The sequence below is a fragment of the Hyalella azteca genome, unplaced genomic scaffold, assembly GCF_000764305.2.
Source record: "Hyalella azteca isolate HAZT.00-mixed unplaced genomic scaffold, Hazt_2.0.2 contig10740, whole genome shotgun sequence".
Classification (NCBI taxonomy): Eukaryota; Metazoa; Arthropoda; class Malacostraca; order Amphipoda; family Hyalellidae; genus Hyalella; species Hyalella azteca.
Genome location: NW_025940764.1, coordinates 195,526 through 210,211, shown reverse-complemented (window position 1 = coordinate 210,211; position 14,686 = coordinate 195,526). Strand labels below are relative to the sequence as shown.

Here is a 14,686-nt window from a genome sequence, read left to right as displayed (position 1 = left end):
GGAGCATATGTTCAGTCTTAAAATGCCTAGCAAATTACGGACCAGGCAATAAGTCCAGCAGCTATCTCAATCAATCGTCAGTTATGGAAAGATCGGGTTCCAAAGGCCGGATCCCTTGTGAATCAAGTCACGAAAAGTTCAAGAATCGGCAACAGGCCATGGGCCTATGTCTTCAACGCCGACACTTCTATTCTATTCTATCAATTGTAGAGGTGACAATAAAATTTTATTCATGTAAGATATTTACTTCTATACTATACTGAGTATATTAGATATGAATGGAACTGCGATGTCGTTATTGGTGGATGTGGCATTGTGTGATTCTCTAGTTTTATGAATGAGCACAAAGTTCCATTGTCTTTGTAAACGATTGTAAACGATTTTACAATAGAACTGTTGGGGATCACGTACAAGAAAAATCCAATTATTGCTGGTTCTTTCGAGTTGAACGTACAGTTGAAGTTTTAAGCCAACATCATACATTATTTTGAGTAAAAACTCTAAGTGATTCATTACATATTCTCCAGTTACGCAATCTGAGGAGAGTGGATTTAGCCATAAACGCTCGCGTAAACTCAAAAAGCACTTCCTTCCAAGCGTAAATCCTACTATTATTTGAATAACAAAGTCATGATGGAAATTCCTCGCATTCCACATGGGATCCCAGAAGATTTTTACGAGTGTATCTCCAAGATAATTACGCTGTGGCGCCAAGCACTTTCATGATGAATTGAATAGAAACTACAATGACATTTTCGTTTTTACACGATAGTAAATAGGGTTTATGATATGAATGTTATTGTTTTTGCATTTATGTTTCCAAAAATTTATTTTTGTTTAATTAACAGCTGGTGAAGCATGCATCAGAAACAAAATTGTGTAGTGCATGTGAAGCCTGAACCAAGGCACCATTGCTGTTAATCCGCTGTGTGGGCCTTCAAAACACCAGGTATCGAAACTATTAAATTTTTAGGCAGCATGCAGCTTTGAATAAAATAACCCTTACTTTTAAAATTTAGAATTACACTATCTTATATTGCACTTTCATAAAAAGCATTGACATTTGAATCTTGAACACCTCTGAATCCCAAACCAGAAAATATGTAGTAAACTTCCAGGATTTGGTAATAGCTTAGCTCAGCCCCAAATACGTTAATCGCGCAGAAAGCCATTCTGTTCGTTAAAGAATTGTTCCATGAGTGCCCTACATGTGGGAAACTATACGATCTTATGCATCGAGTTGGAGTGACCACGTTACTTCTAAAGGAAACTGTACGCTTTCAAGATGTATAGGCGTCATACATGGAGTTTTGTACGAAAAATTATGACAATATTGAAGACTTTCCCGTTAAGCAATCTTCGACGGGGGAGCAGTCGTAGCTCAAATTTAACTTCTAAATAAGCCCTGAAGCTAAAGCCGCGCCGCGCAATAACTTTATTCAGCCATAAAGCTAGAAGCCACAGCCTGCGCAGGAAAACCGTAATCCAGAGCAGTGACACACTGCTGATAAATAATAACGTCGTAGGTCTTCAGTCAATATTTGAGCATGCTCGCTTATAAGCAGGCAGTTCCGCATCCGGCTGCACCTTGTCCGGCTTAACCTCTTTTAGCCTACAATTTTCACGCTATCCCGGTTCACAACATTCAGGCAACCATTAACTGGGAAACAAAAAGCTCTAAACAAATAAATTTCATATTAAATGGATATCGTAAAATATATAAAAAAGAAATTGTTGTTAATGATGGTGAAAAAATACTTGCAACGTACTGGAGCCCAGATTTATTGCGTAAAACTACTTTTTTTATTAAAATATTTGAAAATTTTAAACTTACTTCTCTTTCTAGGTATTTGAGAATACGATTTAACGAAAGATTTGTTCATTTCAGGAGATGATTTCGTGAAGTGCGGCAACGGTCGCCGGGTTCACCGCTTCTTCTGGTGCAACGGCTGGCCCGAGTGTCCTGACAACCACGCAGATGAAGCAGTTTGTGATCGTAGGTCTTCAGCCAATATTTGAGCATGCTCGCTTATAAGCAGGCAGTTCCTCATCCGGCTGCACCTTGTCCGGCTTAGCCTCTTCTGGCCTACAATAGTCACGCTGTCTCGATCATAACATTCTTTCAACCAATGACTGGAACAGCTCACTTGAACCGCCTATCTAACTTCCATCAGGTTATAACATTATATTATAACATTATAATATAACATTGAGGTTATAGTAGGTCCGCTCAAGTTTGTTTCTTTGGTAGAGAAAAGTTGCAACTTGCGTAGATAGGCCAGACGAGGTTAGGCCGGAAGAGGTTTGGCCAGATGCAGTAAGGCCATGCTTACTTTTAACATGCTTAAGTAGGGGCTATGGACATCCGGCAATATGGTATTGAAGATTTGACTTCAAAGGCTGCTATGCTCTTTGGTGTTATAACCAACGGAAAGGAATACGAACAATGGGTTGTTCACGATTGTTATGGGATGGGACTGTAATAGGCTGTTCACTTCTATCTCTTTTAGTGCCGAGTTTCGGAATTGATAAACATTGATGCCGGAAAGAAATAAAGAAATTATCTTTACCATGTCAGAAATTATTTGTTGAGTTGACATCATAGGAAACTAATTAAACAAGTTTATAATAGAATATCCTTTATTGGGGTCGTAGTCTTTAACGCATTATGTAACGTCGCTGCAAATGAAACTACATGATTTGTACAGATAAAATGCATTTCTTTCCATTATTGACAGATTTAATCAACAAAAAAAATGAAAACAAATTATGTTCCCATGAAACGGAACTCGCAAAATATGAAGGAAAAAAAGTTTTTCTCGCTGATTGGGAAAAAATACTTGCAAAGTACTGGTAGGGGGAGGAATTTGTGCGTTAAATTATTTCTTTGCTTAAGAATTAGAAAATGTGAATTTAATTCTCAATTTGGGTGTTTGTATTGTTCATTTTAGGAGATGATTTTGTGAAGTGCGGCAACGGTCGCCGGGTGCACCGCTTCTTCTGGTGCAACGGCTGGCCTGAGTGTCCTGACAATCACGCGGATGAAGCAGTTTGTGAGTAACTCATGTTAATGGTTATTAGTCTTATCGATGCTTTTAGCTATGATTAGTAGTGCTATTTAGGCTTATAATAATGATTGCTAGTTTAATTGATGCTCATACTAATGATCATTTGTGTAATTGATGGTCATATTAATGATTATTGGTGTTATCGACGCTCTGAGTGGTTTAATATTTGAGACGTGTGGTATTCCTCTAACTAGCGTTTAGATTGCCTGTGTGGCAATGGAAATAGTCTTTGTTGTAACCAATTGTACAACGTGACTCAGTCACAAACCTAAACCGACTACGGTTGCACTTCTCTTTGCTCCTTCATACGTCAACTTCGGTCACATCAGACGGTTGCTAATTGATTCTAACAAATTTAAATCTTATCAAATCCTGTTGACCGTCAGAACTTTGGATCATTTATCAATTAGTCAGGTTTTTTTATTTTTAAATACTTCTGATTGATTGCAGTCATCAAGAAATTATCTTCCTGAATGCCTAGATTTAAAAATAATTTTCATATGTGTTCTTCACTGGATAATTTTTTCAAAATTGGATATTTATTAGTTATCTTAAAATGAAATTTTTGGAACATAATTATATTTGGTGACAGCCTTATTTAATTTGGTAGGTAGGGATGCAGAAAAAACGTGGAGAGCTATTTTTAGCATTTTAATGGTACAAAAACACCTGTGAGAAATTAATTTGGTCTTTAAACAATGGTTTTCTGAACCATTTCCTGGCGCAGGTGGGGACTGCAGATTAGACGCAGTGCGTTGCAGTACTGGAAGGTGTGTACAGTTACGGCAACAGTGTGACGGCTACTGCGACTGCATTGACTGTGAAGATGAAGTTGACTGTGGCAATTCATACACCAAACATTCCGGTGAATAATGTAGTATAATTAATAATATTTAATATTCTTAATCAACCAGTAGCATGAATTATTTTTAGTCATTCATAGTGAACTGAAAATGTTGTGTGCTTTCTACGTGTATATTTTACTTTGTGCTCGTTAGTAATAAAATTTTAGCTATTTTTTATCTTCATAAATTTTTGTTTGAGATTAAGGTGATATAGGTTTTTGCACCTGCCTAAGTCATTCACTTACATTTTATGAATTTGATTATTACTTCAACTATTCCGACGCAGTGTAAAATATTATGAATATGTTGGTACCCATAAACTGTTGCTTAATCAAGCTTTCAAAGGAACAAAATTACTAAAATGAGGAAAGAATCATTAATAAATAAAAAATTCAATTACATTACAATTATAAAATTCAATTACGAAAAATTTCTGTGCTTGATGAAAGTTTCTAAATTTCTTGACAACTAATAAACTTATTTAATCACTTATTAATAGAAGGTAAGGTCATTAATTATAACATTATTTCTACTGAATATTATTTTCGTGTTACACATAATTACTTCGTAGTTTCCATCAGTTGACATGTCTGTAAATGACAAATACTGATACAGAAAATGTTCCTAGTTAAATGCAATTCTCATTTCGAAAATTTGATAAAATATACGATTTTTTAAGATAATTATTCACAAGACTAAAAACACATTATTTAGAATCATGTTCGAGATGCTCAAAATAGCTTACTCAATTCTTTTGCCAGCTCAAATCTGAGGCTTGATCGTATTGAACAAGCGAGAATGGGAGACTTTTGGTAGATACGAATCACTAAACTGAATATATTTCACATGTGCATTCAAAGACAAGCTGTGCTCTGCTTCTTGCAATAAAAAATAAGTTGGAGGCAAGTAATGGTTGATAATTATTTTCGTGGCTCATAAGCGATGTAAAAGCCACCATCGTAAAAACACTCGTTATTCAATTGGCTGAGTCATGTGAAGAAGACGAAAATTGTTAGCAAAATCAGGCCTCGTTCCGATAGCCGTTCTTACAGTCATCAGAGAGAGCGTTTTTTGATTGTGAACACCACAGGCCAGTCGTTTTGTTTGCTTTGGCTCGTCTTGTACATTGAAAAGCTGGTGCGCGGTCTGTTCTGTAGGACAATGACATGAGGGTTAAGCGGGAACACAAGAACTTCTGCACCATGAACATTTTATGTGTGTAAATGAACCTATGTTACTTAGCTTCTCGTATGAGCGTGTCATTTGAACTGGCTCTCGATTTTTCTTCGCAAAATATTTTCTGAGAATGTTCAGTTAATTGTCTCATTTCAGCAGTTAATTTCACTTTGGAATTTCTTAGAGTGCTTAGATAACAACCGTTTCTGATTAATTGTTTGAAAGAAAACTTGAGATTGAATATTTTGGAGAAACATACGCCATGAAGTAATTTAATACAAACATATAATAATTTAAAATTTATAATAATTTACGATATAAAAAGAAACAAAAAGAAGTCAATTATTGGAGGCACTTTATGCAAGTAAGCTGCTGTTAGCAATGCTTTATTAATCGTATGCCTTCCGTAGCAGAGTATTTTTTCATATATTCCAAAATTTTCCCATTGCTACTTCTTGTACATTTGTTAAAACTCATGCGGTTAGGATCCGATTTCAAGGTCTCGTTTTTACTAAGATTCACATTAAAGTAATTTTTTACACTGTTATGAAGCGAACAATTATAGAAAATGAATATTTGTTGGAATATTTTAGCTTTTGCGTTGGCAAAATGTCTCAATGGAAGAGAAAAATCAAGCCCTGCACAAATGCACGATATTTCAAAACAAGATCCACGTGTGGATAAATATAACTCAGCGAGAGTAAAAAACTCGCATGACAATAAATATGTTGAAATGATCTGCTTACCTCACAAATTTTAATCTTTTGATTAAAATGGTAGGCTGAATTATTCAGAGACGCAAAAAGTTGTCTAAAATCGATGCCGAGACGCAAAAAGTTGCCAAAATTCGATGCAGAGACGCGAAAAGTTGTCAAAATTCGATGCAAAGACGCAAAAAGTTGTCAAAATTCGATGCAGAGACGCAAAAAGTTGTCAAAACTCGACGCAGAGACGCGGAAAGTTGTCAAAATTCGATGCAAAGACGCAAAAAGTTGTCCAAATTCGATGCGAGGATGCGAATCGAGATTGCATTTCAGGTTTAAAATTTTTGCCGAGCTGCTAACACCGCATGCACTGCAATGCACTGGCAGGAAACATCTTCAAAAACAGACTAGACGAAGCTATGCAGGAGCATATGTTCAGTCTTAAAATGCCTAGCAAATTACGGACCAGGCAATAAGTCCAGTAATTATTAATTATTAATTATTAATTATTAATTATTAATTGTTAATTATTAATTATTAATTATTAATTATTAATTATTAATGGAGTGGAGCGGCAACAGTCAAAGTGTCTGAGTCGTCACCAGCTACACACCAGATTTGCGGTTCATACTGTTTAAAAGCGGGTTAATTTCAATGAATGGATCATAGAAGACAAGGTAAAATTCAGCAATTAATGGAAAACAGTAAATTCAAATGATGTTATCGTAAACTAAATTTATTCACCTGGGATTAAATTGCCACTCAGTGTACTGACGCACACTGAGAAGAATTGAATTTGACGAAAAAAGAAGAAATCAGCAAAAGGTTCTCCAAACGGAAATAAAGTAAGAAAAGCTTGAGATTGGTTCGTTGGAGTAAGATTAAAAGTAGAAGCGATTTGGGGTAAACTTTAAAATGAAGCTTGCGTTGGAGCCACATCCACTTATATATAAAAATTTAAAGTTTGATAGGAATATATTAGAATTGAAGTTTGAAACATCGCACACGATAATTAAGCATAGATTTGAGCGAAATTAACAAAACGAACGGATATCGGACATCGGGTTAAATGCCGGTGAAATAGTGGCGGTAGACGACAGGCTGGCTGGTCCGGATTTGACCTACAGTAAGCTACTCTACCATGAAACATACCATAGAATGAACTTGAACTATCTTCTTATTCTAGCGAAACAATATTTAAGGAATAGATAAAATTAAGTAATAGTTGGAAATTTTTCACGCAAGATCTAAAATAAATGGTAAAACTTTTTCAAATAAAGTCGTTAATTATACGATCCTGAAAGCCCATTTTTTTATTTTAATTACTGGTATACATCAAAATGTTTTTCATACTTAATTTGTTCACAAGGCATTCATGAGCAAATTAATTGGGGGCTGAGGAGAAATTAATGATGAGGAGTATATTAGGAAACCAAAAGGCCCCAAGTAATAATCTAGTTTAAAAACCTTGAATTTATTTAAAACTGTGTTTTTCAATTTCAATCACCAATATTTCCATGTATAGAAAAACAGTTTATTAATATCTAAAAAATCATTGTACTCCACGGATTATCTCCATAATATTTGAGTATCTGTTATACCCTTTCCATGGGTACTGATATAAAACTTACTGTGAGTTAGGAAAATTAGCTCACCATAGAGTAATAAATTTATTTAAATCGAGTGTGTCAGTCTCACAATCACGCTACCAAGTAATCAATTACTGAAAAGATGAAATGACTTCTTCACATTCGTATCAATTATTAAATACAATCATAATTTCCCCAGTAAAGCATACTCATGTATCTTCTTTTCCACACTCACACCCACTATAAATTCCGTTCGAAAAATCAGAAGTGAAAAAAAAACTCCACGAGTATAACTTCTGAGTTGTCAAAATTCAAGGCAAGGAGGCAAAAAGATGTCAAAATTCGGTGCAAGGACGCGAATTGAGAGTGAATTTCAGGTTTAAAACTTTCGTTGCGCTGCTAACACCGCATGCACTGCAATGCACCGGCAGGAGACATCTTCAAAAACAGACTAGACGAAGCTATGCAGGAGCATATGTTCAGTCTTAAAATGCCTGTGTGTGGCAGTGACGAGCTCTACTGCAGTGAGTGTTGTGTGACGTGCGTGGCAGTGATGAACTCTACTTGTTGAATATGAAATATAAGTATACTAGAAACGGCTCAGAAATTGAAATTCAACATTTAAATTCAAATTCCTTATGAACTTCTGTTATGCCCGTCACATAGAAAGGCATTATAAGGAAAGCTCAAGTTGTCATCTATCTCAGGCAACATCAGGTTTTCCTGCTGGTTAACTCCAACGGAACATTTCAAGTTACCATTGAATACACCTCTCATTATTTACTTGGTATTTACGTCTCTTTAGTGCAAATTTACAAATTTTAATCTCTTAATATTCGTGTTAAGTTTATTGAAAGGGTGAGGGGAGCAATGGATTAATTATGAATCAAGCTAAAAATAGAGTTCACATTCAGCTGATGTATATTAACAAACTGACCTTAATATAGCATAAAAGAATCATCATCCAAAACAGTGCACGTATTATCATTTCTTTCTCACTCAACTATCATCTTCAATTTTAAAAGTTAATATTCGAAAAAAATCCTTCCTGTAAACCCTTCAAACCACTAATGACAATTTGTTTATCAACATCAACCCATAATTTTCAGTGCCGTTTTAAAACTAAAACGTCATTTTAATGAATCAGGCTGTGCAAATGCAGTGCATATAAACGCTCAAACTAAGAGTTTCGAATCTAAATTTAGCACTTTCTTCTACTCAAGACACGACAGACTCAACATCCGCCCCGGAGCCGGACCAGTCTTGGGAGCTAGACTTGAATCCTCTTCCGTCGCCGCAGTGTCCGCATTCCGGTGTCCGGGTCATCGTTAAGACTTCAGGTCGCTCTCTCACAAAGCCCGACGATTTTTTCCAGTGCAGAGGAGAGAGCAGAGTGTTCCCTTTGAGCCATCGATGCGATTACTTCGTCGACTGCCTCCAAGGAGATGACGAGGAAAATTGCCGTGAGTTTTTCTTATAGAAGACCAATTTTTTCGGGAGGATCATAGGTTGTGCTTGCAGGGCAATGAGTGTGACTTTATTCATCATTAATGATTCCAATGAAAATATGAAAGCGAATGAAAGCTTCAAGGGTGGACAATACTTTTTGATTGCGAATTGCGATGCAATGCATACGTGGAATGACTGAGACTTCAATTCAACTGGTTTAAATTCCGTTTCAATTTTAGCGTCAAGCAAAAAGCGTGCACTGTCATTCGGTGGTCAATTTAAATATTTTAAATTACGAATGATAGGTGACAATTTTTTGCGTATCAACAATCCTGGAAATTTTGTATTAGTTTGAATATTAATGTACAATATGGCAGATTTGCGTACAAAATGTTGAGTCCTTTCCAATGACACTCAAAATTTTTCAGTATATTCTTTCATAAGCTATTAAGTTGCACAGGCATATGTCAAACCCTATATAACTATGAATAACTACTTAATTAAGAGCCTATCTGCTGTGAAAAAAGAAAACAGATTACCATCATGCCAAAAAGTAAAATACTAAGTCAATCTCAAAATAAGTTTCAAATTAACGCAATTAATTAACGCTAAGGACAACTGAGGAATATTAATTAGAAAGATGTTAGAGCAAAAGATTTTAGAATCATGAGATTACTCAGAAACATATTCGCGCACTGAAAAAGGAATATTTTAATATTTTTGTGAAACTAATTGAAACATCCCAGTTCTGTTGCGAATGCGGATTGAGAAGAGTATTGGCCGTTTAAAAAATTCGCTTGTCGTGTAGAAAATGAGTCTCCATTCTTTAGAATTTGTACCCGTTATCTGTTCAAGTCCGCTGAAGAAATTGATTACTTCCCACGTCCGAAATTGCCTCTCTCTAACGAACGAATTTTTGCCTCTATTGACATAATTGAAGTCTAATCAGCCGCCGAGACAGACAACGGAGTTAGAAGCCTAGGAAATTAATGTTGTGTATTGCAGCTTGAATGAGTTACAGGTCGGGCTCTTCTAGTACTTTTATTTGGTCTTTTTCTCATCATTTTGTCTAACGAAGGAGAAGAGTTAATCGTTTTGAAGTAAAATTTTTTAATTCCTTGTTGGATGTTTAATTTTAACTTATTGCAATTGACTAGGATTAGTTGATCCGTCATTAATTCATTATATTTTATGTATTCCGTGCCTCAATATGTGGAACTGAACATCATTAAGGTCATAATTAACGGACTAATGCACTCACCAGTCTTCAGTTTACGAATACTGAAAAATTTGAAAAAGGTGATAAATCCCATATGATGGCATCATAGCCACTCAGTTACAGCAAATAATTAATACAGAGCGATAAAAATACCGGTACTGAATCATTAAAGCTTTCAAGCTGACGGAACTGAAATAAGTTTAGCGTATTACTGGCCAACGCTCTATATTCTAAAATAGATACTAGTATAACTGTCAAAAACTTCTCTTAAAAATTGTCATGTGCGTAGAAATTCAATATCACTTTTTCCCATGTTCAAAAATATCACTCAATCTGAACACTGGAATGTTGTCGCTCCAAACAACAAAAACTTGGTCTCGTACCACTCAAACTTTGACAAAGCTGACACGATGGCTCTCTAAGTTGGCTCTGCTAACTGCAGTGGGTGGATTTCAGGCCGTAGAAGCTTTACCAGTTTCCGAGTCATGGTTACAGTGCAGGAGTTTTTTGCTTGCCAAACATTGCGACCAAATTGTTAAAGATTTCAGCGTCTGCAACCTAAGCCAACTTATTCGTTCGATGAGATTGATCAGGCATGTTACTAGAGCGCGTTTAATAGTTTTTTATGGTTTTATCTGTAAATGCTCGTGGAAAGGGTAAAATACTCATGTAATAATCGAGAAAATATTGTAAAGGGGATTTAAAGCGAAACAAAAAGATGAACACACGGTCAAAAGATATAGACATTAATAATCTACAATGAAAAAATATTTTTTTCATGTTCACGTTCAAATGAGTTTTTGAATTAAACTCTGAAAAATGAACAACAGAAAAATCTTGATGAAAAACGAAGCCATGCAACAGCAGTCAAGTAAGCTCAAAAATTATTCTGCAAGCATTCAACTTTGATGCACTTGAAAAACAGCAGTCGATAGAGTTTTTGATTCGGATCCGATGAACATATCATGCACGAACACACGATGCTCAATCGTCCAACTCTCTCTCGCTACTTCAATGCCGTTTCATGACGAGCCGATACTTCACTTATTTACCCCGAAGTTATCTCTACCTCACGTGGTGTTCCGCTCAAATTATCCATACATCGCTGCAGAACCCTGTACATGAGTGATTTTATATGCGAGAACGCACGAATAAATATAAAATTTTATTTCGAGAGTGAATGAGTAAATATAAATTTCATTTCGAAAACGCATGAGTAAATATAAAATTTAGGTCAGTCTTCCTATGGCAATTGTAAAATGTCAAATGAGATACAATGTTGTCATTAAGCTTCTTCGTGCTCAGCTGCGACCGAATGCGGACCCGGCGAATGGCAATGCAATAATGGCGAATGCATCGACGCTCGTTCCCGCTGCGATAACGCCTTCAACTGCAGGGACAAGAGCGACGAGATCGACTGCGGTAAGTAACACTATAAAATAGAGACATTCTCTCTAATTTCTTTTTACAAATACTGATCATTGTTCATTAGATCACTTATATTTCTTCAAGGCGCCTTAGAAATGGTTTAATCGTGATTTTATTCAAACCGAGCATCTATGTTAATCGTTAATCCATTGCACTGCAATGAATTTCTGATGCAAACTGATTGAATTTAGAATGAACTTGACACAAAGTTTACGGTGATTAGGTCTTGCATGAAAAAGGAGCAAATCTATAGTGTAAGATAAATGCTAAAAGCTGCACGCATCAGAGAAAGATATAATACTATGAACTATATGCATAGAGGGGCAGGTAAAATTATATTGCATCCATGATACGAGGAATTAAACTCGCCCAAAAACATCCTATCTGAAGTACGAGTTCATATAAGACTTCATGAGAACTGATAACATCAGACGATATTAATAAAATTAATATCGCTGGACTGATGGTGCATCATATATCGCGTCCGGCAGGAAGCCAAGCCTGTGCAGAGAAGAGATGTGAAGCAGGACAATGTATCAGCGAGCGACAGTGGTGCGATCACAAGCCCGACTGCCTCGACCACAGTGATGAAGCGCAATGTGGTGAGTGTCTCTAACTGCTGTACAATTTATGGATTCTATAATGTATTTTTCTTTTGCAGATTCATGTTTGTATATACTAATATTCATATTAGTATGGTCCGGTGTGGGAGGATTGGGTATATTTTTGTGGGGTGAAGCAATTTGCAAGATGTTTTCACGATAATAAGGTTGAAAGGTTATCATAATACTCAGTTTCATAGTAGATTTAGATAAGCAAAACGACAACAGTGGTTGCAGTTCTTTGAACGTTCAATATGAGCACTGGTCATTTTTCTCTTAGAAGCAATTTTTATTTTATTTCAAAAATAGTGTAGAAGATTAGTTGCACCTGAAAAATGCATTTATCATGTGCAAGAGTGTATATACACTTAAGCATAAGCGTTTAATTAATTAATCCAAACGAATTACTAATTTTATATTGAATACTGTAAAACTGGTATACCTACACTCTGCCACAAGATGATGTCAGGATGATTTACTAAAGTCTGTTAACGTAGCAAAAATTTTTGGTCTGTTCTGAGCTATATTACCACGACCCACTTTATTAGTCTGTTTATTCCTAAAATGGGTCAAGTCTGGCCTTGTCAAGTCTGCTGTGCGACAATGCCCCTTCCTGAAAATTTACTTAAAATACTGTTTTACTGACAAGCAATAACTCTCAGCTTTTCCTCAGTTTATTTTTTTCGTTTTTTATTTTTTTTTCGTGTGGCAATATTGACAGGCAATAGAAGCAGTGTAATTTCCTTCACCGATGGCTGCGGCCGGGGGCTTCTAAGGTCAATAAATAAACTTTTCCTTCAACTTGCCAGCGAAATCGAGCAACTTCGTTCCTCGTTGAATCAATTACTCGCAAATCTTTGAACTTGCGCACGCTTCACGAAACACAGTTTCTTATTAAGCGCACGGTTAATAAACTGCTTGAAATTATTGCAGCGTTTACTAAATTAAATTGAACTGCATGACGAAATTCTACGATATTTTTGCACAGCTGTACAATATTAGGCGGACATAATTCTTTCGGAACATGCCTGCGCTATGCTAAACCAACAATAATATGTTAGCGGGAATATCTCAAGAGCCCATGGATTGGCAAGTAACAACTTCATCGGGTGCTCGATAAAAGTTACTTTCTAAGTTTGTGACTACAAATCTGGAATGAGTACTTAGATTAACTTTTGTTCTTTTCAAATCGGGAAACTTTGTCGTTAAATTGTAATCGAGGAACTTAAAATTGGTTCTAACAGCCTCATCGGTCGGAGTTGGGCAGTCACTATATTCCGGTGGAGAATTGTAAAAGTTTATTCATTATTTTCATGAATTCTGTTGCAAGAGATATTGGAGACTCAATATTTTTAGAAAATATATGCAAATCAACAAATGAGTTTTCTGAAAATATGTACTTTCGAAATGTACTTATTTCAATACTAGAGAAGCTAAACTACAGCTGAGCTAGTTCAGTACTTTAATAACTTGTTTTCATCTAAGCGACTATCTACGCATTTATATGCGGCGAATAATGAATTCTTACTGATATATCACAGTAATCGTTTGAGCTTCTCAGATTTTTTTGCACGCGATTTTTAAACATAGCGGGGTTTGCATGTGTTTGCTCGATACAGCGCATCGCAATAGATTCTCATTGAAGTATGACATTATTGTGGTTTTAATTAATAGATATGATATTACATGCAATGAGATATCTTTTTCGTTAGAGTCCTTGTTAACTATGTCACTGTCGTGAAGGTTTTTGAGTTATTCACCACAGCTAATTTGTGTCAGAACTAAGTGTCTTTATTTAGTGAATCTTTCAACCAGCACCAAATTTACGTCGAACGACGGCTATAAATATTTGAAAATAATTTCGTATTAAATGAAATGGAATTCCAGAATAATTTGTAAAAATTATGCGGACTAAAAACTTCAAATATTGAAATACTGACTACGGTGACAGACTCAAGATGAATGAAATATGAAGCTTCTCTCCGCAATTGAAAAATGGTTAAAAACGAATTGGTAGTGTCATTCTTGATACCGGTAATTTGGCAGTATCACTGAATAATAAAATTAAATAAAGCATGAGATTTCTCCTCCTGCAATGTATTGAAAGGATTCTAGTAATTCTGCCACTCCTTCCTTAATTTTTGTCTTCGGTAAAATATATAATACCAGTTCCTTATATACTGGTTCCTGAATTCCCATGGCAAGAAATAAAAAAAACTCGATGCAGAGGAATAAAAAAATGGTCTTACTTTTAAACATGAGTTTTGGTCGCGATGTATTTTTAAAACAAATGGGAAAACTCATTTTTCACCCAGCAAACAAATTTAAACGAAAAAAATCTCAGTAACATAAATACCCGCCTTATAAGTTTTCCTTGCATTATGTGAATCATTGTCAATGTTTTTCTTCATCCATTACGTGGCCACCGAAAATTCTTCGCTAAATTTCAGAACAGAGATGCGGTGAGGTTTTTTTTTCTTGTTTGAAGCTCAAAGCAAGTAGATGTTTTGTAGACCTTGAGAAGTTCGTGCCATTAAAAATATTTTGCTCTCAACTTTCAGAAAAGTGAGAAGGTTCGTACGGGGCTTTGTGCTCGAGTTTCAGGG

The 14,686-nt window shown here is 35.7% G+C and overlaps 1 protein-coding gene across 1 annotated transcript in view; it reads left to right on the top strand.

Annotated features, from left to right (window-relative positions):
• Nucleotides 1-1,888: 1,888 nt before the first annotated feature.
• Nucleotides 1,889-14,686, top strand: part of LOC108679450 (G-protein coupled receptor GRL101) — a gene marked incomplete at its 5' end in the record, with an annotated part of 66,939 nt that continues 54,141 nt past the window's right edge. Inside the window, 6 exons of the mRNA XM_047882564.1 lie at nt 1,889-1,996; nt 2,952-3,053; nt 3,796-3,933; nt 8,606-8,845; nt 11,356-11,472; nt 11,970-12,080. Coding sequence (XP_047738520.1) covers nt 1,889-1,996; nt 2,952-3,053; nt 3,796-3,933; nt 8,606-8,845; nt 11,356-11,472; nt 11,970-12,080 — 816 coding nt within the window. The remainder of the gene's footprint in view (nt 1,997-2,951; nt 3,054-3,795; nt 3,934-8,605; nt 8,846-11,355; nt 11,473-11,969; nt 12,081-14,686) is intronic.